At 48.2% G+C, this 22,083-nt stretch overlaps 2 protein-coding genes across 7 annotated transcripts; both read left to right on the forward strand.

Annotated features, from left to right (window-relative positions):
- The first annotated feature begins 143 nt into the window (after positions 1–143).
- Positions 144–16,020, forward strand: LOC122389108 (angiotensin-converting enzyme-like). The gene is made up of 5 exons (XM_043380800.1): positions 144–572; positions 12,891–13,049; positions 13,246–13,342; positions 15,502–15,645; positions 15,989–16,020. Exons 1-5 carry the CDS (start codon positions 174–176, stop codon positions 16,018–16,020), a joined length of 831 nt encoding a protein of 276 aa, XP_043236735.1. The 5' UTR covers positions 144–173.
- LOC122389116 lies at positions 16,020–22,032 on the forward strand. Of its 6 annotated transcripts, none has more exons than XM_043380808.1 (2): positions 16,020–16,483; positions 16,771–22,032. In XM_043380808.1, the coding sequence occupies exon 2, from the start codon at positions 17,011–17,013 to the stop codon at positions 21,634–21,636; it is 4,626 nt and encodes a 1,541-aa protein (XP_043236743.1). In that variant the 5' UTR covers positions 16,020–16,483; positions 16,771–17,010; the 3' UTR covers positions 21,637–22,032. The 6 variants fall into 6 exon arrangements, with proteins under 6 accessions (XP_043236743.1, XP_043236742.1, XP_043236746.1 ...); XM_043380807.1 differs by having other exon boundaries at positions 16,778–22,032; XM_043380811.1 differs by having other exon boundaries at positions 17,156–22,032.
- Positions 22,033–22,083: the final 51 nt, after the last annotated feature.

Genomic DNA, 22,083 nt, shown 5'->3' on the forward strand with positions numbered 1-22,083 from the left:
GTCGGCCCTCCTGTTAGGTATAAGCCGTCACTCTGCCTCGGGCTCACATATAACAGCGATATGGATTTTGATCAAATTTGCGGTTACCGCCAGCAGGTGGCACTGGTGCGGTGGCTGACGATAGTTTATTTTGCGCGAGGTCGGCTGGTACAGCTCATTCAGCAGCCGCCGTGATGGCGACAGTAGGGCGGATCTGGGTGGTATTGGTCGCGCTGCTGGCCGGACGGGTCTGGGGCGACCTGACCGGCGATGGAGCTGACCTGACCGGCGATGGAGCTGACTTTGGCAGTGGTGATGGGCATGGGGCCGACCTGACCGGCGATGGAGCCGTACCGACTATTGATGAAGCTGACCTAGCCAGTGGTGATGGAGCTGATCTAGTCAACGGTGAGGCTGACCTGACCAGCGATGGAGATGACATGACCAGCGAAGCTGATGCCACACAGCTGGATCGTCAGGCAGCCGACTTCATTGCTAAACTCAACCAGGACTATCAGCTTCACTGTAACCAGATGGTGAAGAAGAGGTGGAATTTCAATGCCAACCTGACAGACCACAACCAGAAGATTATGGTAAGTAACGGTCACGGTCAACATTTGAATCCAATCAATGTGTTACGAGCATCATTATTATTTCAGGCCACATTATGTAAACTTGTGATAGCCAATTATGCTGCAGGCGATATAGGCGCTGCAGCCTGCAGGTGATTCATTCCGAGTACCTCCGATCTCTGAGGACACCTACAGTAACGATGTCGGCAACTTTACATTGGTTATAGGATGGCCGGTGTTACCAGTTTGAACCCTACAGGGTGGAAAGTAATTACGCGAACATGTATTTTCTTACAATTTCGCCCGTCAGTGGAGATTTTGTATGAGCGCGGGCTGTTATGGAACATGACTGGTCGTGTTCGTTGTCGCCTCATCTAACAAAAGTGACCTTACTTTGAAAAATGACTTGGAAGGTCTACAACACCTCTCGGCTTCGAGTGGTGCTGACGCCATACGCTGCTCAAGACCAAAATGGGTAAAGAGCTCAATTTGAAGTTGCCAGGGAAAGCGTTTGTGATTATTTTGGCTGGATTGGTGCGGAAGGGACTCGGAACGGTCTCAGCACCAGCATTACTCAATTACACGTTTGGTTGAAGCATCATGGGCGTAGGAACGGCTGGAACATTGTGGGTGCATGGGTGCAGAAATCCAGCCACGGCCGGTGAAGCGGGGTGGGGGTGGGGGGGGGGGGGCGACACCCGAGCGAAGGCTCGTGTACCATGTCGAGCTTTGAGGGTGTACCATGTCGAAAAGGTACCAACCGATAAGTGCATTTGGAAGCATTGACCCTCGCATGTGTAGGGGGGTCGGATGAACCCCCCCCCCCCATGGTTGTTCGCAAATAACTCGCGCAAAAAGCGGCCGATCGCGACGAAACTTTAGTACCCTCGAGTTGATCAGTTTTACACCTACTCTAAAAATTTCATGACCCTGACCCAAAAGACCTTTGACCTGTGACCTGATTCTCGAGACCTGTTCGGCCGGAATCGCGCGATTTGGCGTATGTCAGCTCACATTTTCCGCGCGTTTCCAGTCTTTTTGTGATTGTAGACGTCCAAACATGTGAAATGATGTTCTTCCCATGCTTCACGGTGGGTGTGAAGATAACCTGAAGGTCAGGTCAGGTCATTGACCTTTGATGACCTCGGTTCACTTTTTCGAGTTTTACATGTTTCTAGGGTAGTTTATAGGGCTGATTTCGAATTTAGCATCCATTTGAACGTTTACGAAGTAGTTTTAGTGCTTTCGTGACATGCTACGACGCCGTCAGTGGTAGTTGACACCAGACATGTGCATGGATCCGAGAAAATGGATCTCGGATCTGATCCCACGGATCCTGATCTCGGATCCGACGGGATCATAGATCCAGCTCTGTAATTTATCGAGAGATCCATAGGGATCCCAGATCCGAGTCTCATTTTTTGCTTGAGATCCAGTGAGATCATAGATCCTCACTTATTTTTTGTCAACACATATATCCCAAAAAATCACTTGTTTCAACTCACAAACGTTCTGTTTAAGTGATTTTATGTGATCGCTCGTCATAATCCATAGTTTTGTGTCACTTATTGGCATATAAACCCTTTAAAACATGGTTTCAAATGTAGTGCCTGGTGGGATCCACTCAGATCATAGATCCATGTTCTTAGTTTATCGTCAGATCATATGAGATCATAGATCCAAGATGTATTTTTCATGCCGGATCGGGGGGGATCATAGATCCCAACCTGTACTTAGCTTCAAGATCCACTGAGATCATAGATCCATCACTCGGATCCATGCACATGTCTGGTTGACACCTACTATGAATAGCCGGTAGGACGCCTAATGGTTGACCTGACCTGACCTGACCCGATCTGGCCTAAATGCATGAAAAAATCATCTGTGATCAAAACTAACATCAGATATTTGTGATCAGCACCCCGAAAAACCCGATAACAGCTTCACTTTACGCAGTTCTAGCAGATCCCGATTTTCCCGACTTTTGGAATATTGACCTGACCTGGAAGGTCAACCAATAAAGTAGGACCTTAAAATTGGGTATCATCGGCTTCCTCTCGTCACGGGCAACACCCTCGTTTTTTCCGCGAAGCTCTAGCTCGATCAGGGGCCGAACGGCAGGGGGTCCGACCGACCCCCTCCCCCTCCCCCTACACATTAGAAGCTGGAAAACGCTGCACACATTCGAGGGCTAATATTGTCAATATTGACTACCGCAAAAAGTAAAAGCGGCCAACTTAGCCATTTTTGAAGATATCGGGCTAAAATTTTGACAGTGGGTCATCGGTTCGGTATGTGTTCAATCACATGCTCCATTTCCCTTTTTCAGCACAAATATAAGTTTTGAAGACCATCACTGATCACAGTAGCAAATGCTTCGAAAGATGGATAGTAGGCAACATATCCTGAATTTGCCGTGCTGCATGGGAAGTAGTGTTGATGAAAAAGGGGTTTTTGGTTCAGATTATTGTGGGTGCAGAATACATTGTCTGCACCCACTGGATAAATATTGTGGGTGCAGCTGCACCCTTGCACCCATGGTTCCTACGCTTATGTGAAGCATAATAAAACTTAAAAAAGAGGACTTAAAAAAGCAAAGCCGTTGGCGGCAGTAAAACCTCGGCGAATTCAGGCGCCGAATGGGTGGTCACCATTTCCGCGACCAAACGACAACAGTCGACCCGAAAACAGGCGAAATGGTTTACTTTGGCCGAGTACCCGATCTAAGATATCACGATTCCTACATAAATCCGTGAAAATTCGAAAATCAAGCCGTACAAACAATCGAGATGGCCAAAATTCATGAATTAACAGCAGGATTGTCAATTTAAGTTTTCTAAAGACCGCCAAACCTTTAGAACAACGCGTTGGGGGCTGCTGATGCCTGATGCGTCCGACGTCCCGCCCGTCCCAACCTTCAAACATCCGGCAAAGGAACACACATCAGCGTGTTATGAGCGCCCGGATGGTGTCAGAATTGCATGTAGTGACGCCACCAAAAATAAAGTATACAACTAGTGGAACATCCTTCCAGACCAGTCTCTTTATCTAATCCATCAATGCACCAAAAGGGGCAAAATGATTGAGCGCACTTTTGTGCCCGACGCAAGAAAGTCTTCTTCATGATTGATAAAGTCCTTCCTCTCACGGCCAAAAAGACGCAAGACTGGTGCTTTGAGAGCCCGTTCTTCTTCTGGGCATATAATGGTCAATCTGGGAATAGCCCAGACCTCAATTTGATCAAAAATATCCAGGCGACTCTTCAGGAGAGCGTTTAGAGCTGCTAGTAGCCACCAACATCGATTGCCTCACCAGACAGCTCCAGGAGGCGTGGACTAAGCTTTGGCCAACAGTGCTTGACATGTTCATGTCAATTATGCCTGAACGCCTTTGTCAGTGTATCGTACATAAATAGGAATATATGAAAAGATGAAATTTTCATGTCACCGCCGCTTTTTCCATTGCTATAAGACGAAAAAGTATGTTCGCGTAATTACTTTCCACCCTGTACAGACCCGAGGACACCGAATTTCGGAAACGTTTCCAAAAATAACGTTCGGTAACATAAATAAATATCCGCTTCACGGGTGATGTCTGTATAAAAAGGCATCCCTTTTTACCACACATCAAGGTGGGCGTATTACCCCAACAGCACATTCAAAACAAAGTTAACCAAAATCAAGCCTGTCACAATTGTGTTGCAAACCAATAAGTGTTCAAAGCATAGTTTAAATCTACAAGCTTGACATAACGAAACTTTATTGCCTTCTTTAATCTCTATCAGACAAAGTTTTAGCAGTAACTAGTAAGAAAGCATGTAATTCCTAAAAAAAATATCAGAAACATACTAATACTAATCTTTATTTTACGTCCAGAACATCCCACTTGTGGAACCCAAAAACGGAGCTGAAACAAATTCCTGCGTGTTCTTTAGAATGACTATCAATAATTCTTTGAAAAGTCGAGCTTTTGACAAATAAGAGGGGTGGACGTTTTACCCGCCCTGGGCGCTTTGCCCCACTTTACCCTTAGCCTATACACAACTATCAGTTTTACGTCTTAAATGTATAAAGCCAGTTCTACGTCTTAAAGGTATAAAGTCAAGTATGCATGTAAACATCCGTAAGTTTTGCCGGGTCACATTTGTTATAGCTCCGATAACCGCATAGGCATGGTTGCCGATTGAAGGGCTGGTGCGTTCTATGTACAGCTCTCTGCAAACTGCGTGGTAGGTATTCTTTTTTTTTCGACAAAAATGAGAATAACGCGAATACTATGTTATCGGTCATTCGGAAATCGTAACAGCAGGACGCGCTAGACCCCGCCCCTTAGATTGGCATCATCACCGTATCCATTTTTCATCTAGTTCGGCAACTAAACCCAAAAGTTTATATTTGCCCCCAAAACAAACTTTTGCATTTTGATGCCACACAAGGCGTATACTTTGTTTATTGATAGACCTAATCGAAGGGGTGGAGCATGGCGCATCTATTTGCAGTGAGTTCCGACAGACTGATAACATAACCTTTGAGTTATTATCGGTTTTGTCGAAAAAAGAATATCTACCACGCAGTCTGCAGAGGGCTGTACATAGTTGTGCAACCGCTACACCCTGTATTGGTATCATCCTCAGCTATTAAATAAACATGCAGGCACCTACTCAACAATATTTGTGGAAATGTATGTAATTAAGCGTGTCTAAATCTTCTGGGGAGCAAAAGTGTTGCCTATGCTCCCACCAAGGATAATAAAACAGACCTAGGCTAAAACGTCTTCGGTAGCACACATATATTCTAAATGCGATACGATGCATAAGTCATAACAATATCTATGATAGGTATTCATATTATTTTGCAATTAAACGTTACTTAGTGTCACTATAACATTCAGAGCAATAGTTACTAAGTGGAAATCCGCTTTCCTCAGACGTTTTAGCGGATGGATTTTAGCATCAAGGCATCCATCCGTGATGACCTAACCAGCCATTGAACACAACGGTCGTGTATATTGTGTCATATTAGGTCCACTGTATTGATCGGTTTTATTAGGTGTCTTTTATGAAGTGTTCATTGTGTGCTCATATTGCATTGTATATGACGAAGGTCGCAGAATAGCCCTGCACCAGTGGAGCGACCTTATTCGGTAAATACATACATACATACATACATGGTAGATTTGCGCTTTTAACTCATACAGACACGAGCACGACGCACCCATCTGCACCATCTGCAGGTGTCCCGTGTCATGACAGCTGCGGGGGATAAGCCGCGTCCGCAGATTTGTCATCCAAAAGTACTTACGTAATGCACTAATCTGTTGTGCAATTGTTGTGCATTCCTCCATCCGATAGGTATGTACATATTGTGTGTCAAGGTTAGGAAAACATTAGGTATACCTTTCTCTCTAAGTGGGCTAACTATGGATAATATGGTTGGCTTACACACAGTATAATTGAAACGATTCGTCGGTAAAGTATTACTTTGGAGACATTCGTTATCACTAAAACATGCAGTTGAGAGTTTCCAGACGTGCACCGTTGAAATTCACATCGACATGAGTTTAGACAAAACACTGTCGAGCAATGATTTCTTTTGGAATACAGAAGTGCAACCTGAGCACTGGCGAATTCGGGGGGGGGGGGAAGTATTTGGGGCCTTTCTTAACTTTGCTTTGCCCTCGCCCCTCCCGTAGAGCCTGAAACTGACGAATTTTTGCAGTTTTTCCCGCATGGAAACAAATCAGCTTCAATAACAAAAAGTTTGTTTTAAACTGCACAGTGCACAGATCGACAGGGAGTGGATATATAAATGCAATGAAAACCCTAAGCCTCATGCTAATAATTGTATTGAAAATAGGGCCAAGAAAATGAGACAACTGTTTCGTGCATAGCACATCGTCAGGTCTGAAGTAAACAATCATTTCATAGTTTTTTAAACGTCACACAAAGCCTGCTCAGTGAATACATCTTCCTCCTAGTTGCGGAATGGTACATACAGTGAGTTATGAATATTAACATATATACACGCACTTCGATTCACAAGTAAAAACACGGTCGTTCGCAGTGATTATAACAAATGACAGTAGATGACATGAATGATCCCAGTCTATTTGAATGGTAGGAATCGGGTATGTGAACAAATAAATGAAAAGATGGTAGAATGAAAGAGCCTATATATGTGTGCAAATTGCTTAGAAAATCCTATGTGTGTGTGTGCACTGTGCAGCATGTGTGCGAGTGATTGAGTGAGTGAGTGATTGAGTGAGCGAGTGAGTGGTTGAATGAGTGGATGATAGACTTAGTTAGTGAGTGAGTGAGTGAGTGAGTGAGTGAGTGAGTGAGTTAGTGAGTGATTGAGTGACTGAGTGAGTCAGTCAGTGGGTGAGTGAGTGAGTGAGTGGGTGTTCACTGGGAGCCATAAGAAGGTGGGGTGAGAAGTTGCCAGGAGGATGTCTGAGTGTTCAGTTTGGGTTTCAGATCTCTAATGCATTGTGATTCAGTAATTTTGAGGTTTGCTACGTCTTTGCAGCGTCGTAGTATGCTTATGTTCAGGGAGGATGTTGTGATGATGGCGTCAGCGTGATGGGTCCGGATGTGGTCACCGAAAGGGCTGTCTTTTGTTTTGTTTTTTGCATCACGGAGATGCTCCGGCCTCCCCATAGATCTTCCGGCCTCCCAATCAAAATCGCATGGCAAAAAAGACAAAGTGTGTCAAACTTCCTCATTCGTTCGGCTCTAAACCCTCCCCCATGCCCATCAGGCAACAAAACTTGCAATGCTTGTGAGTCAGGGCTAAGGGGCAACTGCACATCAAAAAACGTTGTCTATCAAATCAAATGTTTGCTGTGTCAGGATGTCACCTACATTGGTGAAACAAAGCGACAAGTCCGGCTAAGGTTCAACGAGCATCTCCGTGATGCAAAAAACAAAACAAAAGACAGCCCTTTCGGTGACCACATCCGGACCCATCACGCTGACGCCATCATCACAACATCCTCCCTGAACATAAGCATACTACGACGCTGCAAAGACGTAGCAAACCTCAAAATTACTGAATCACAATGCATTAGAGATCTGAAACCCAAACTGAACACTCAGACATCCTCCTGGCAACTTCTCACCCCACCTTCTTATGGCTCCCAGTGAACACCCACTCACTCACTCACTCACCCACTGACTGACTCACTCAGTCACTCAATCACTCACTAACTCACTCACTCACTCACTCACTCACTCACTCACTCACTCACTAACTAATTCTATCATCCACTCATTCAACCACTCACTCGCTCACTCAATCACTCACTCACTCAATCACTCGCACACATGCTGCACAGTGCACACACACACATACTGCACAATGCACACACACACATAGGATTTTCTAAGCAATTTGCACACATATATAGGCTCTTTCATTCTACCATCTTTTCATTTATTTGTTCACATACCCGATTCCTACCATTCAAATAGACTGGGATCATTCATGTCATCTACTGTCATTTGTTATAATCACTGCGAACGACCGTGTTTTTACTTGTGAATCGAAGTGCGTGTATATATGTTAATATTCATAACTCACTGTATGTACCATTCCGCAACTAGGAGGAAGATGTATTCACTGAGCAGGCTTTGTGTGACGTTTAAAAAACTATGAAATGATTGTTTACTTCAGACCTGACGATGTGCTATGCACGAAACAGTTGTCTCATTTTCTTGGCCCTATTTTCAATACAATTATTAGCATGAGGCTTAGGGTTTTCATTGCATTTATATATATAATCATGAGCCTTAAAACCGCGCTTTCTTTCATCATTCGACAGGGAGTGGATCTTATTTTGAGCCACACAAGTAATTGGCCTGCCCTGAAAGCCGGGCGCTGCGACTAGCGCCTTCAGCCTCATCGGGTCAAGCGAGATACGTACGTCGTCCACTCCAGAAGTTTTGAGACTGCCCTCGTAAAAGCCCTATTAACAGTGCTAGATTCTTGTCGCTTTCATGTGTCCTTACCACAGTTGTCGTAAACGTACTTGCATCATTTTGTTTTTGTACGTTGCAAGAGACGGCTAGGGCATCACCCTGAACACGGCAAGTCGCAAGCGGCTTGTCACAGCGGCCAGTGCACAGCATGGTCAGGCTGTTAATGTGAGGACAACTTTGAGGGTCGCTAGGCAATACAATTTTGTGATTAGCTTGATAAAATACCCCAGAAACATTTAAAAATAACACTTCAGTGACTTGGGACGAAAGCTGGATGTATTTTTACCGATCCAGACACCAAGAGACAAAGTGTTCAATGGAAGCACACTGACTCCCCCAGACCCAAGAAAACCAGGCAGAGCAGGTCCACTGTGAAGCTCATAATAATCCTGTATTTTGACAAAAAGGCATTATATTCATTAGCTGGGTCCCGTGCACGGCCAGATGATTAACAAGGAATGTTTCATGAAAGTTCTAGGGGAGTTGAGAAAGGGAATTCGCCGCAAGAGATCCGAACTCTTCAAATTTGGCCAGGGGCACCTGCACCAGGTCAACGCACCCACCCACAAGTCCATCAAGGTGACGAGCTAACTAACACAGATGAGCATCAAAACTGTCCCTCATCCTCCCCACAGTCCAGATCTGGCCATCTGTGGCTTCTGGATGTTCCCCAGAATGACAGAGAAGCTCAGGGGACGCCGGTTGGAGGATTTGGAGGAGATGAATGAGGCTGTGACAGAGGCCCTGGGCACCTTCACTTTGGGAGACTTCCAGCGGGCCTTCAAGAAGTGGCTGGAGCGCTACAACAAGTGTATTGAACTCGGGAGGTCTCATTTCGAGAGTCACTGAAGTTTCATGCTGTTCTGAAACAGCAAACTGTCTCTAATGAAAAAGTCTCAAAACTTCTGTATAACGACAAAACAGACCCTGACCTGACCAGTGGAAAACAAAGATACCGCTCTCTGCAGCAGATAAACCGGCTTAACTAACCGAGCTCGTCACTGCAACCAGAGTTGACGTCAGTGGGGGGGAGGGAGTGGGGGGGGGTCGATGTCGTCACTCGTCGACCTGATTATATAAGACCTGAATAAGTACTGCAGGGGTTTACAATTTATAAGATCTAAAATGATATTTCATGGTAAGCTGTTAAGTTTAAACCCTACGACACAGAAAAACAGCGTTAGGCTGACATTCTGATGTCAAAAAGGATTCCTATATTAATTCACATTCTGTTGGCCTTTAGAAGATTAGGTACATCGTCATCCTCCCACGTTGTACGCCGCCTTCATGCCATCCTGGATGTTTGTAGGTAAAATGGCAATTCTCAGTCACCTAAAGCGCAATAAAAGATTGGTCCCCGTTCCAATATGAGCGCAGTTAAACTTAGCTCATGCAGAAATAATTAATAGCATTTTCCTGTTTCGTTCGACGTTGTTTTTCCGTGACCACCCTCTTCATCGATACCTCCTAAGAGTGCTGTGATTGCGACATTCATGAATTCCTTCTGTCGTCTAAAATGGGTCGAAAAACAAAATGCTGATGATATTTTTGGCGATGGACTTTCTTCAGTGGTAAGCTGGACTTTCTTCCACTGAAGAAAGTCCAGCACCGAAAATTCATTCTGGATTTCATTTCGGCTCTTCTTGGGCATCAACAAAAGGTTGTCATTCATACTTGCGCAATCGTAATAATAATAACGTTGCAAGCAATCAAAACTACAGGGTGTTTCAAAAGTTCGTTGACACGTTTACAGCGGAAAAGCCTTTGCTTTTCCGTCAAAAATTATCCCGCGCCCCGCCCGCTGGACTATTCAGCCATACGCGCCCTGCTGGGGGGAGGGGGGGGGGGGGGCAGATTCTGCCCCCCTGTCTAACTTTCGAACCGATGGTCGTAGAAAGACGGGGAAAACGGCAATCGAAAGCTCTCACCGAGACGGATCTAAAGAGCCGATTTTTTTTTGCTTATGTACGTCAGAGGTCAGGTCAAGGTCAGGTCAAGGGTACAAAATGCAAGTTTCTACAGTATCGGCCTTGTACCGTAGTTGCCGAAGAATGGACTGAGACTGGTTGCCCAAAACTTGTTCTTAGACTACCAAGACAAGATTTGTTGCATACCATGTCCTGCAAAGGTCAAGGTCAAGGTCAGGTCAGGTCACCAAAAACGAAATATAGAAAAGGGCATGTGTAACACATGTTTTATGGGTCAATGCAGGCACACTCAATTAGTGATATGGACCACATCTTGATGAATTTCAGATCGAGGCCAGGTCAAGGTCAGGTCAAGTGAGGTCAAATTTTGAAGTTGATTGTTAAGACGTGAAAAGGTGTCTATCTGATGCAGTTTTTCACGGCGAATCGAATGGTGCTATTTTTGTTTCCGTACGAGGTCTACAAGGTCTGTAGAACTTCCAAAAAAATCATTTTTCGAAACTTTTGTGTGTCGTGACGTCATAAAAGTTTGAATAACTCCCACACTTTTGAACGGATTTTTTTTCTAAAAATTGGCATGTAGGTGCACATAGACCACTTCTCTCACATACTTTCCGTTTTTTCGATAAACAAAAAAAAAAAAATCATAATGATTTTCCAAGTCAATTTTTTGAAAATTTTGGGCCAAAATCCAAAATTTTTAAAACACCAAGATAGCCATTTGATGGGCAAAGTAGAATCACGTATAAACTTTTTTGTTACGTCTTGATTGCTTTAAAAATGAAGATGTTAGTGGCGTTTGAAGTTTTGCAGTTGTTGAAGCGAAAATGGCGTGACATGACGCCACTCAAACGTCATTTTCTTAAATATTTTCTGAATGACTTCACTCAAATTTTCAGGGAACGTGTTAATCCGCGCCCCAGTGGCGGTCTCCGCCAACTTCGCCCTAGTGGGGGGGGGGGGGGGGCATATGTTACCACCCACCTCTAACTCAAAAACTAAGAGGGCTAGAAAGACGCGGTAAAAAGCAGTCGATAGCTCTTGATGCGAGTACGTTTGAAAGTATTTCCGTCATTTTTCATCTTAGAGCAATATTGGGGTCACCAGAGGTCATCAAAGGTCAAAATTTGCGAATTGTCATTATATTTTTCAGAAAACATGCCATTATCTCAGGAACTATGATAGCTAGAAAAACGCTGGGAAAAGCAATCGATAGCTTTTGAACTCTTCTTTTGATAAGGTTATCATCAAAAATGACCTCAGGTCAACGGTTTAGCCTCCAGAGGGCAAAAACTCCAAAAATAGCTGTTTTCAAGAAAAGGGTTTTCCGACAATAACTTTTGACTAAAAAAAGCTAGGTCATTTCTAATGCCAGAATCGTGTTCCTCTCGCCGAGACGCGTCGAATGAACTATAATTTGACCTTGAAAGGTCAACTTCAAAATTTGACCTCAGGTCAAGGTCATGACCTGACCGGAAAAGGTCATGTTGCATATCAGTCGATGCGTCTCGGCAAGACAAACACAATGAGGCCAACTCCAGCGTTCTATCTCTTTCCAATCGAGAGTTATTGGCAAAAAAACTGTTTGTAGCCTCAAATGACCTCGGATGACCTTTCAAGAGGCTATCAGCAAAAACGACACCTTGGTCGTCACGGGTGGTCAAAATCATTGTTATCCTGAAATATTTGGACTGTTCCTATGCGTACACACGGATCTAGAGGCATTTTCGTTTTTCTCCATTGACTTATAATGGAAAGGTCACACCACTGACCTGACCTTAGGTCACGCATATAAAAAATCCGAGATATACAAATTGTAGGCACCCATAACATCATGTAATCCACCAAGTTTGAAACCTCTCTGACAAACACTGCAGGCTGGACATGATTGCAAACTTTTTTTTAGGCTTGGTCAGTTAACTTGACCTAGTGACCTGACCTGACATGACCTTGGGTCAAAAATTTCACACATTGTCCAAAATTGATGTACCAAAAGCTACCCCAAGCGGCGCGGCGCTACGCGCCGCGGTTTTTTTATTTATACGAAGAAAAAAAACGCGACAGGGTGGTAACATATGCCCCCCCCCACTCTGGGGCGAAGGTTAAATTGATGTAAGATAAGGCACATATAACAGTAGTACGTACTTTGTTACCTGTGGATAAGGTATTGAAAGTTTGACGTAGCTGGCGTTACGCGTTTAGAAGTTATTGGCGAAAAACGGGAGGGGGCAGATTCTGCAGCGGGGCGCGGGCTAGATGGATCCCTCCGCAGTTATAGGTGAATGCGGAGTGTAGGCCATAAGACTTTCGGAATGTAGAGCTTGTTTCAGAACGGGTACGCTGCTAATTACCGTTTGTTTCAGAACGAGTACGCCGCTGAGCATGTACGGTTTGTTTCAAAATCAGTACGCCGCTGGGTACGGTTTGTTTCAGAACGAGTACGCTGCCGAGTACGCCAGCTACCAGAAGGAAAAATGGGCGGAGGTCATCCAGTGGGACTGGATGAAGATTAACGACCCCCTCACAAGACGCCAGTTCAAGCACTTCTCCACACTCGGGCCGGCGGCGCTGCCCGACGAAAAGTTCAAAATGGTAATATTACATTACGCCATGCCTTTCATTGTGGAATGTAGGTAAGCAGCCCATACGGGCATTTTGCGCATCCAAGCGGAAGAAATAATTCATTATGCCTTCAGCTTGTCACGGATCAAAACTGATCATGTTATGCGTTGTCGACAACAACGCAATTCGATACATTCTTTTCACTAACGTCATTTCGTTGTTTTAGTATACCGACCTCAGAAGTAAGCTCAAGAAACGCTATGGCTCTGCCACAATATGCGACTTCAATGACCCGAAGAAGTGTGACCTTCGACTCGAACCAGGTACGTTGACTCATTTCAATAATGTATGTATTGCAAGTACCATCTAATAAGACCAAAAACGAATCTCGTACGAGTGTGATTGCTTATAGCATTTGCAACAAATCATTGTGTAGAACCTTAATTTAAGTCGGAATGACATAAGACGACCCAAAAGCTATCAGAGAATGTATTATATGCATTTGCATAAAATAAAATGAGCGCTTGTAAATATTCGATTTAGCTGGTATCTACTTCAACTAACATAAAGTCTCCATTAGGACCCATTAAGTGCATCCAAGCATCCCTGCTTGGATGCCTTGGATGCACCTGTACACTGTACTTTTAAGACATACCTGTACACTGTACATGAGTGTACAGTCTGTCTTAACCCGCGCCCTGGTGGGGTCTGTTTATAACGCGACCTGGTGGGGGGGGGGGCTATTTTTTGCCCCCCCCCCCCCCCTCGTATCTCCGAAACTACTGGACGGATCCGCAAAATTCAAACGGCGTTCGAAAGGCCTGTCAAATTTGTCGAGGGAAACCAAATTTCATTGACCTCGGGGTCACCGATGACGTCACAGGTCAGGTCAAAGATGAAATGTTTCACCGTTCACGGGGCTTCTAGGGAATGCGCTATAACACCGAGGAAAACGCATTTTGTCGAGAATCAGCGGTAGGGCGTCAGTTGCCTAGTAGATATGTTGCTATTAGAGGTCACTGGCAATACCAGGTCAGGTCACAGGTCAGGTCACCAAGGGTCACAGGTCAGGTCACATGAGCCCAACTTTACTAAGGTTGTGTGATACATGTTTTATGGCCAATTTTTCATTTCCAACTCAATGGTGTTGGTTATAAGACTATCAGGTACGGCTTATGTCACTTTCTGGTGAAGTTCAGGTCAAGGTCAGGTCAAGGTCAGGCCAAAAAAGGTCAAATTTTAAAGTTAATAGTTTTGCATAAAATGGGTATTGATTCGATGCAGCTCGTCACGGGGAGTCTAATGGTGGTCTTCGTTTTGCGCTACGGGGTCTAGAATTGCTAAAAATTGAGTTTGAAAATTTGAGGTCATCAATTTTGAACAGTTTTTTCGCTATAGCTTCGCCAAAAAAAGAGGTATCAATCTCAAATTTGGTATGTGGATGGAAGGCGGTAAGGACTATCACATATATTCCGGTTTTTGCGAAATTCAAAAAACTTTTTGGATTTTTCGATTATCATATCCGAAAAATCTATTTTTTGAATTTTGGGGGTCTAAATCCAAAAATTTCAAAAATCCGAGATAGCAGTTTTGTAGCCCTGTCCAATCTACAGCTTTTATGTCTTAATCATTTTTCTGTATTTGCAAAGCTATAGGCCTGACAGCTCTTCCCGCGAAACCTTTTTTTGGGTCGAAAACGGCAGAACATGACGTCACTCTGACGTCATTTCCGGCCAACCTATCATAGCCTTTGGAAAAATTTTTGGTCACAATGTGTAAAATTGATGTCCGGGAGGGTACTGGAAGTTTCGTGACGATCGGCGCAGCGGTTCTGGAGATATATTGAAAAGTCTGGAGGGGGGGGGGGGGGGGCAAAAAATAGCCCCCCCCCACCAGGTCGCGGGTTAAAAGTACCGCGCAAAGTGACGGTGGATCCATCAAGCCTGACAGAGGAAGGGCCTGCTAAATTTGAGTCACCGAAGCAATTGACATCCTCGTCCATTCCCCAGGTCAATTGGTTCGGTGACTTTCAAACTATAGCAGGCCCTTTTTCGGTCAGGCAGGCTTCATGGATCCACCGTCACTTTGCGCGGTACTTTTAAGACAGACTGTACAGTCTGTAGACAGACTGTACAGTCTGTAGACAGACTGTAGACAGACTGAACAGTCTGTCTTAAAAGTACCGCGCAAAGTAACGGTGGATCCATCAAGCCTGACCGAGGAAGGGCCTGCTATAATTTGAAAGTCACCGAACCAATTGACCTGGGGAATGGACGAGGACGTCAATTGCTTCGGTGACTCAAATTTAACAGTCCCTCCACGGTCGGGCTTGATGGATCCCCGCACTGTTGCGCGATACTTTTAAGACAGGCTGTACAGTGCACAGTGTATGCACTCCAAGCGCCGTCTATTATATCCTGAGTCCTGAGAACTTCCATTCAGGACAGGTAGCTAATCTAACACTGCGGTTTCACGTTTCAAGAGCTGGAGGACATTATGATGAACAGCACAGATCCGGATGAGTTGAAGCACGTTTGGCTGCAGTGGAGAGAACAGTCTGGCAAAAAGATGAGAAAAGACTACATACAGTTCGCCGGCCTCATAAACGACATTGCTTGGGCCAACAGTGAGTAATCAGCCATTTTCGTTTTCATCAAATAGCCACAAGACGCTTTAGGTTACCAGCGTCTCAGCATCCTCGAGTCATGGATCTTGCTTCGAAGCTGGCTCGGATTTTAACGACTTCTCATTGGACGTCACACCACAAGCGGGGCTTTGATTGGTGTTTGCGCTGTGACCTGATGTGTGATTGGTGCTCGCGCCGTGACCGCCTCTGTGATTGGTGTTCGCGCCATGACCTTGTCTGTGATTGGTGCTCGCGCCGTGACCTTTGGTCTGTGATTGGTGTTTGTGCCGTGGCCTCGTCTGTGATTGGTGCTGGCGAAGTAACCGTGTCTGTGATTGGGCAGACTTCACGGACGGCACCGACTGTTGTGATTAGTAGCCTCTTACCTTTTTTTTACCTTCACCCGTGACCCGTGTTGATGTACCCTACCTTTCCTCACCCAGTAAAACTTTCCTCTATTTGCCCGCCCCTGTCCTGAATCCATCACTTTTTGTTAGTGATGTAATGCTTCCATTTTTCACCGAGCCGATTTCGTTTTGTTTTTATCCTTTCCAGTCGGTCTGGATCCATCTGTCGCCGTGTTACCGCTACCTGTAAAGTAATAAACCGGCAGAGAAGTTGACGTTGGAATTTCAAGTTGCTAACCAGAGGAATCGGCCTGTAATTTTAGCGTATCTACTACATAGTCCTCCGGGCCGGATGACTGTTTTTTCAGTCATTTGCTTCTTTGTTCTTTGCTGATTGCTTTGAAGATTTGCGCTGTGATTTGACATCAAGATGCCTGACAAGATGAGTGAGGAAGTGGAGGTGTTGGTGAAGGACAGAACTCTGCTTAGAGGTAAGGCCACAAAGCTGACCCGTGACTTGAAAGACTACAGGGCAGGAGTAGTCGATCAAGATGACTTGGCGTACAAAATTCATGTTTTGGAGCAGCTAGAGCAGAAGATGGTTTCTTTGCAGGATGTTCTGACTGTCAAGGGAGTGTTTGACGAGAGTTCACATTTAGATGGCATCAGGGAGGAGGTTTTCAAGGCAAAACGTCATCTGTCAAGGATTGAGAATGTGTCTGCTCAACCAGCCCCAGCTCAGTCTGACTCTACTGACCTGAGGGCATCTGATGTAAAGATTCCAGTATTTTCTGGAGATCTGTTACAGTGGTCAGAATTCTGGGACCTGTTTGAGGTTGCTGTGCACACCAATTCAAGGTATGTGAATGTACAGAAGTTCAGCATACTAAAGAGCCACCTCTCTGGTTTAGCACTGCAATGTGTTAAAGGTATACCAGTGTCTGATGCTTGCTACCAGTCAGCTGTGGATGCATTGAAAGACCGATTCTGTAAAATCGAGAGAGTGAGGGAGGAGATCATGAAAAGGTTGTTGAACATGCCCAGTGTCAGTGACGACCTATCTGCCATGAGATCCTTCATAGACCATCTGATGTCACATGTGAGGACACTGACCGCGATGGGAGTAAGCTGTGCTAACCTGTCGAGCCTGCTTCTTCCCATAGCCAAGGGAAAGCTGCCAGAGTCGTGGAGGCTCGAATGGGCGCGCCAGCACCAGCCGGATCCAGGGTTGGAGGACTTCCTCGGGTTTCTTCGCAAGGAGATGGACATGAGGGAGGAAGCCAACATCGGCGCCAGGCATCCTGTCCCTCCGGAACGGAGCCCACTGCACTCAGTGAGTATGCTGGCGGTGAGTCGGAACCGAACAACCCCTGCCAGTGCTGCATGGACCTGCGTGGCTTGCCAAAAGGATAAACATGGCCTGAGCAAGTGTCTTGACTATCAGAGAATGTCTGTTGATGATAGATGGCTTGTAGTGAGGAGGGCTGGTTTGTGCTATCAGTGCCTGGGGCCGCACTTTGCTCGTGACTGCCGCAGCTCCAACTGCCGTGTGTGTGGAGAGCGACACCACACCAGCCTCCACAGTGAGCCAGGACGCCAGCCCGGAGCTGGTACCCGTGACCGACGGCCGCCCGCACACCGAGCGGACAGCCGTCCCCAGCAACTGCCTCCCTGCCGCGAGGGGAGCTACCTACCAGATCTGCCACCGCCAACGCCAGTTGGTCAGCAACCTCAACGTCCAGGTTGGTCGCCCGCTGTTCCCCGCCAGGCCATGAATGTCACCGCTGCTTGCGCTGTTGATGTGCCACAGCCAGTCTTACCAACGCCAGTCTCACCACAGCCGCTAGTGCCATCATCCAGCACTACCGCTAGGGTGAATACCGCTTGTGCTATGCCCGACGTGCATATGACGCCGTGTGCTGTCGCTCACTGCTCACCTGATGCTTGCCCGCTGGAGGCTGCTCCGTCTGACCGACCTGCTGCATGCGAAAACTTGTGTTACATGCAGACAGCTCTGGTGGAGGCGTCTGGACCGCGGGGTACCTGCCAGCTTCGCGTTCTTCTCGACGGCGGCTCGGACTCGTCGTACGTGAGGACATCTGCAGCGGAGCTACTCGGTCTGCCCACGGTGGGGAGAGGTGTGTTCGCCTGCCTGGGCTTCCAGGAGCGGCTCGAGGAGCCGAGGATGTATGAGAAGGTGAGGCTGTCTCTGCGGAGCCGTCACGGTGGGGAGCCTCACGTCTTCGATCTGTGGAAGACTGATCGTCTCTGTTCCCAACTGACCCCCGCCCGACCGCCTACTGCCGTATTTACACCGCATCTTCTGCTTGCTGATGATTTTGAGGGTGGGCCGGTGGACGTGTTGATCGGCGCCGACCTGATGTACAGAGTTGTGTTGTGGGAGCAGGTGAAGCTGACTGACCATCTCAGGGCCCTGGAGACTGTGTTCGGCTACGTCCTGCACGGCCGAGATGGGTCACCGGTGGACTGCGAGCCGGTGGACTGCGCGTCTGTGAAGTACGCGCTCCGTTGCTGCCGGCTTCCGTCGCCAGACTTCAAGCCGGAGCAGCTCTGGAGTCTGGAGGCGCTCGGCATCTCCGGGGACGAGGACGAGAGATCACCGATGAAGCCGAAGTGGAGTGACGCCGAACAGAGGTACGAAATGAACCTACTGTGGAAGTCTGATGATCGCCCCCTCTCTAACCTCAGCTCAGCAGCAGCCCGGATCGGACGCATGGAGGGACGGCTCACAGTCCCCGAGCGGGAAGCGTACCAGAGACACCTGGAAGATCTGTATAGAGCCGGCGTGATCGAGACGCCGCCCAACGATGACCTACAAGGGTTCTACCTGCCGCACCGCGGCATCTGGCGCGGTGGAAAGCTGCGGGTGGTCTTCGACGGCTCTGCCCGGGACGCCACTGGCCACAGCCTGAATGACTACCTGGAGCCGGGAAGCAATCTGCTCAGACGTCTGCCTGCCGTGCTGCTCAACTTCAGACGAGACGCCGTGGGAGCTCAGACAGACATACGTGCTGCCTTTCACCAGGTTTCGGTGTCCGAGGAGGACCGAAAGTACCTACAGTTTCTGTGGGACGGACAGCGTCTTCGTTTCCGCAGAGTTCCGTTCGGTATAACATGTTCCCCATTCATGCTGCTGCAAACTATCTCTGTTCACCTGGACCTGTACTGTGGGGAGGAGCCGGGTCTGTGCGAGAAGTTGCAATGTGGCCTGTACATGGATGATGTGTGCACCTCCTTCTGCAGCAGAGCCGAAGCTGAGTCGAGCATGTCGCGGGCGGAGGAGATCTTCCGCGACGCAGGCATGGAGTTGCACAAGCGGCGCATCTCCGGTGACGCTGACAGCGAGGCCAACGTTCTGGGTCTTCTGTGGAACCCCGCCACGGACCTGCTCGCAGTGAGTGTGCCTGGCTTCCATGTGGCCAAGACCAGGAGAGAGATGCTGTCCCTGCTGAGTAAGCCGTTTGATCCGCTCGGTGTACTCTCTCCGTGGCTTGTTGTCGGCAGGTCTCTGTTCCAGAGAACGTGGGGAGTCGGATGCACGGTCAGCTGGGATGAGGAGCTGCCCCCACAGCTACAGGAGGAGCTAGCAGAATGGCTCACAGACGCACCAGACCGAACTATATGGTTCCCCCGCGCGCTGCTGACGAATGACTGTGACGTCACCTACCATGTCTTTTGTGATGCCTCAAAGAAAGCGTATTGTTGTGTCATCTACGCTGTGCAGGGTGGGGAGTCCAGGCTGCTCATGTCCAAATCTCGTCTCGCGCCCCTGACTCCCGCCCTCAGCGTGCCCAGACTTGAACTGATGGGTGCCCTCATCGGCGCCAGGCTGATGGACTTTGTCAGACAGGCGTTGAGTCTGGAGAGCCCACAAGTCGTCTATTGGACCGACTCCATGGACGTCATCTTCTGGCTGAAGAGCAAGAAGAAGCTGAAGCTGTTCGTGCAGAACAGAGTGACCACCATCCTCCAGTTGACTCAAGCGGAGCAATGGCACCACGTAAGAGGACAAGACAACCCGGCCGACCTGGGGACGAGAGGTATGTCCATGACCGCTCTGGAGAAGTGTGATCTGTGGTGGCGAGGACCGACATTTCTCCGACAGGGACCTGATACCAGGATCTGCTGTGGACCGACAGTCGAGGCCGACAGTCTGCAGCAGTCTCAGGAGGCCACCAGTGAAGTGAAGCTGCAGAAGCCCCCGTTAAAGCTGACCCTGCTGACGACGCGAAGTGACACAAGTGAGACCCTACCGTTTGACATTACGTCATGTTCTACCCTCACACAGGCTGTGCTGAGGCTCGCGTGGGTGTTCCGTTTCGTCACCAACAGCCGCCTACCGAGGGAGGAGCGCCGGACGGGTCCGCTGACGCCCGAGGAGAAGAGACTGAGCCTCCGCTTCTGGATCAGAGAGGCACAGGCCCGTGCCTACAGAGAGGAGACCAACGCCGTACGTGCCGGTAGACTGCTGCCGGCCGGCTCACCGCTTCAAAAGCTGCATCCACAGCTAAGTGACGATGGCGTGCTGGAGGCGACGCTGCGCAGTGGGGAGCGGGCTGTGCCTGTGCTGCCCGATCTGGCCCATGTCACCACTCTGATTGTCGATGACGCGCACCGCCTCTGCTTCCACCAGGGGACGCGGGTAACCCTCTCCCTGCTGACTGCTGAGTACGCGGTGAGGAGACGCACGGTGCGTCGAATCGTTGAAACCTGTCGCCGATGCCGTCGTTACCGATGCGTACCGTACCGATCACCTGAGGGAGCACTGCCCAACTTCAGAACACAGCCGAGCCGTCCATTTGCCAAAGTCGGTGTCGATTTTTTCGGCCCACTGTACGTTGATCAGAGCCAGGCGAAAGTGTGGGTGCTTTTGATAACATGTGCCACTTCCCGTGCGGTGCACTTAGAGCTTGTTCGCTCACAGGCCACCGCTGACGTGATCCTGGCGCTGAGACGGTTCTGCGCCATCCGAGGGACGCCAGCTCTGGTGTACAGCGACAACGCTCGGACGTTCCGGGCCTTGCTTGGCCACCTACCCCGGTCGGTAACGTGGAAGTTCATCCCTGAGGCTGCCCCCTGGTGGGGAGGGTACTGGGAGCGTTTGGTGGGCGTGACAAAGAAGGCTCTTCGCATCACCCTACATCAGTGCCACCTGACGTTTGAGGAGTTGTCTGCCACGATGTATGAGCTCGCTTTTTTCATAAACCTGCGCCCCCTCACCCAGGGCGATGGTGAAGATCTCCTTACCCCCGCCCACCTGCTGTTCGGCGTGACGAGCATAGACGGTGTCTTGTGCCCAACATTGAAAGAGTGTTCCATCAGCAGGGCCTGGCGTCACCAAAAGCGGGTCTGCGACCATCTGATCCGGCGGTGGTGTGATGAGTACCGCAACGCTCTCCGCTGCTGGAGCGTCTCGCCCCGTGGACGACCTAGCCGTACACCGCGCGTGGGAGACGTGGTGCTAGTCCACAGTGAGAGGCCGCGCGGCCGGTGGCCTGTGGCGCGAGTGACGCGGCTGCTGGCGGGACCGGACGGCCACGTGAGGGCCGCCGTCATCAGCCTGCGCGGGCGGAGCACTCGCCGCCCTGTCAGCCGCCTGTTCCTGCTGGAGGCGGCGGACTGAGTCGGACTGAGTCGTACCGGTGCAGTGATCGGGACGAGTTACGTCGCCGCGAACTATCGCAGAGTGCTGTGCCTTTTGTCGTATTCATCGTTCTGTTTGTTTTTCGAAATCGGTCGTGCGCTCGATTTCGAGTGGGGAGTGTGTTGTGATTAGTAGCCTCTTACCTTTTTTTTACCTTCACCCGTGACCCGTGTTGATGTACCCTACCTTTCCTCACCCAGTAAAACTTTCCTCTATTTGCCCGCCCCTGTCCTGAATCCATCACTTTTTGTTAGTGATGTAATGCTTCCATTTTTCACCGAGCCGATTTCGTTTTGTTTTTATCCTTTCCAGTCGGTCTGGATCCATCTGTCGCCGTGTTACCGCTACCTGTAAAGTAATAAACCGGCAGAGAAGTTGACGTTGGAATTTCAAGTTGCTAACCAGAGGAATCGGCCTGTAATTTTA

This window comes from Amphibalanus amphitrite, unplaced genomic scaffold (assembly GCF_019059575.1).
Source record: "Amphibalanus amphitrite isolate SeventyFive unplaced genomic scaffold, NRLGWU_Aamphi_draft 000344F_arrow, whole genome shotgun sequence".
Classification (NCBI taxonomy): domain Eukaryota; kingdom Metazoa; phylum Arthropoda; class Thecostraca; order Balanomorpha; family Balanidae; genus Amphibalanus; species Amphibalanus amphitrite.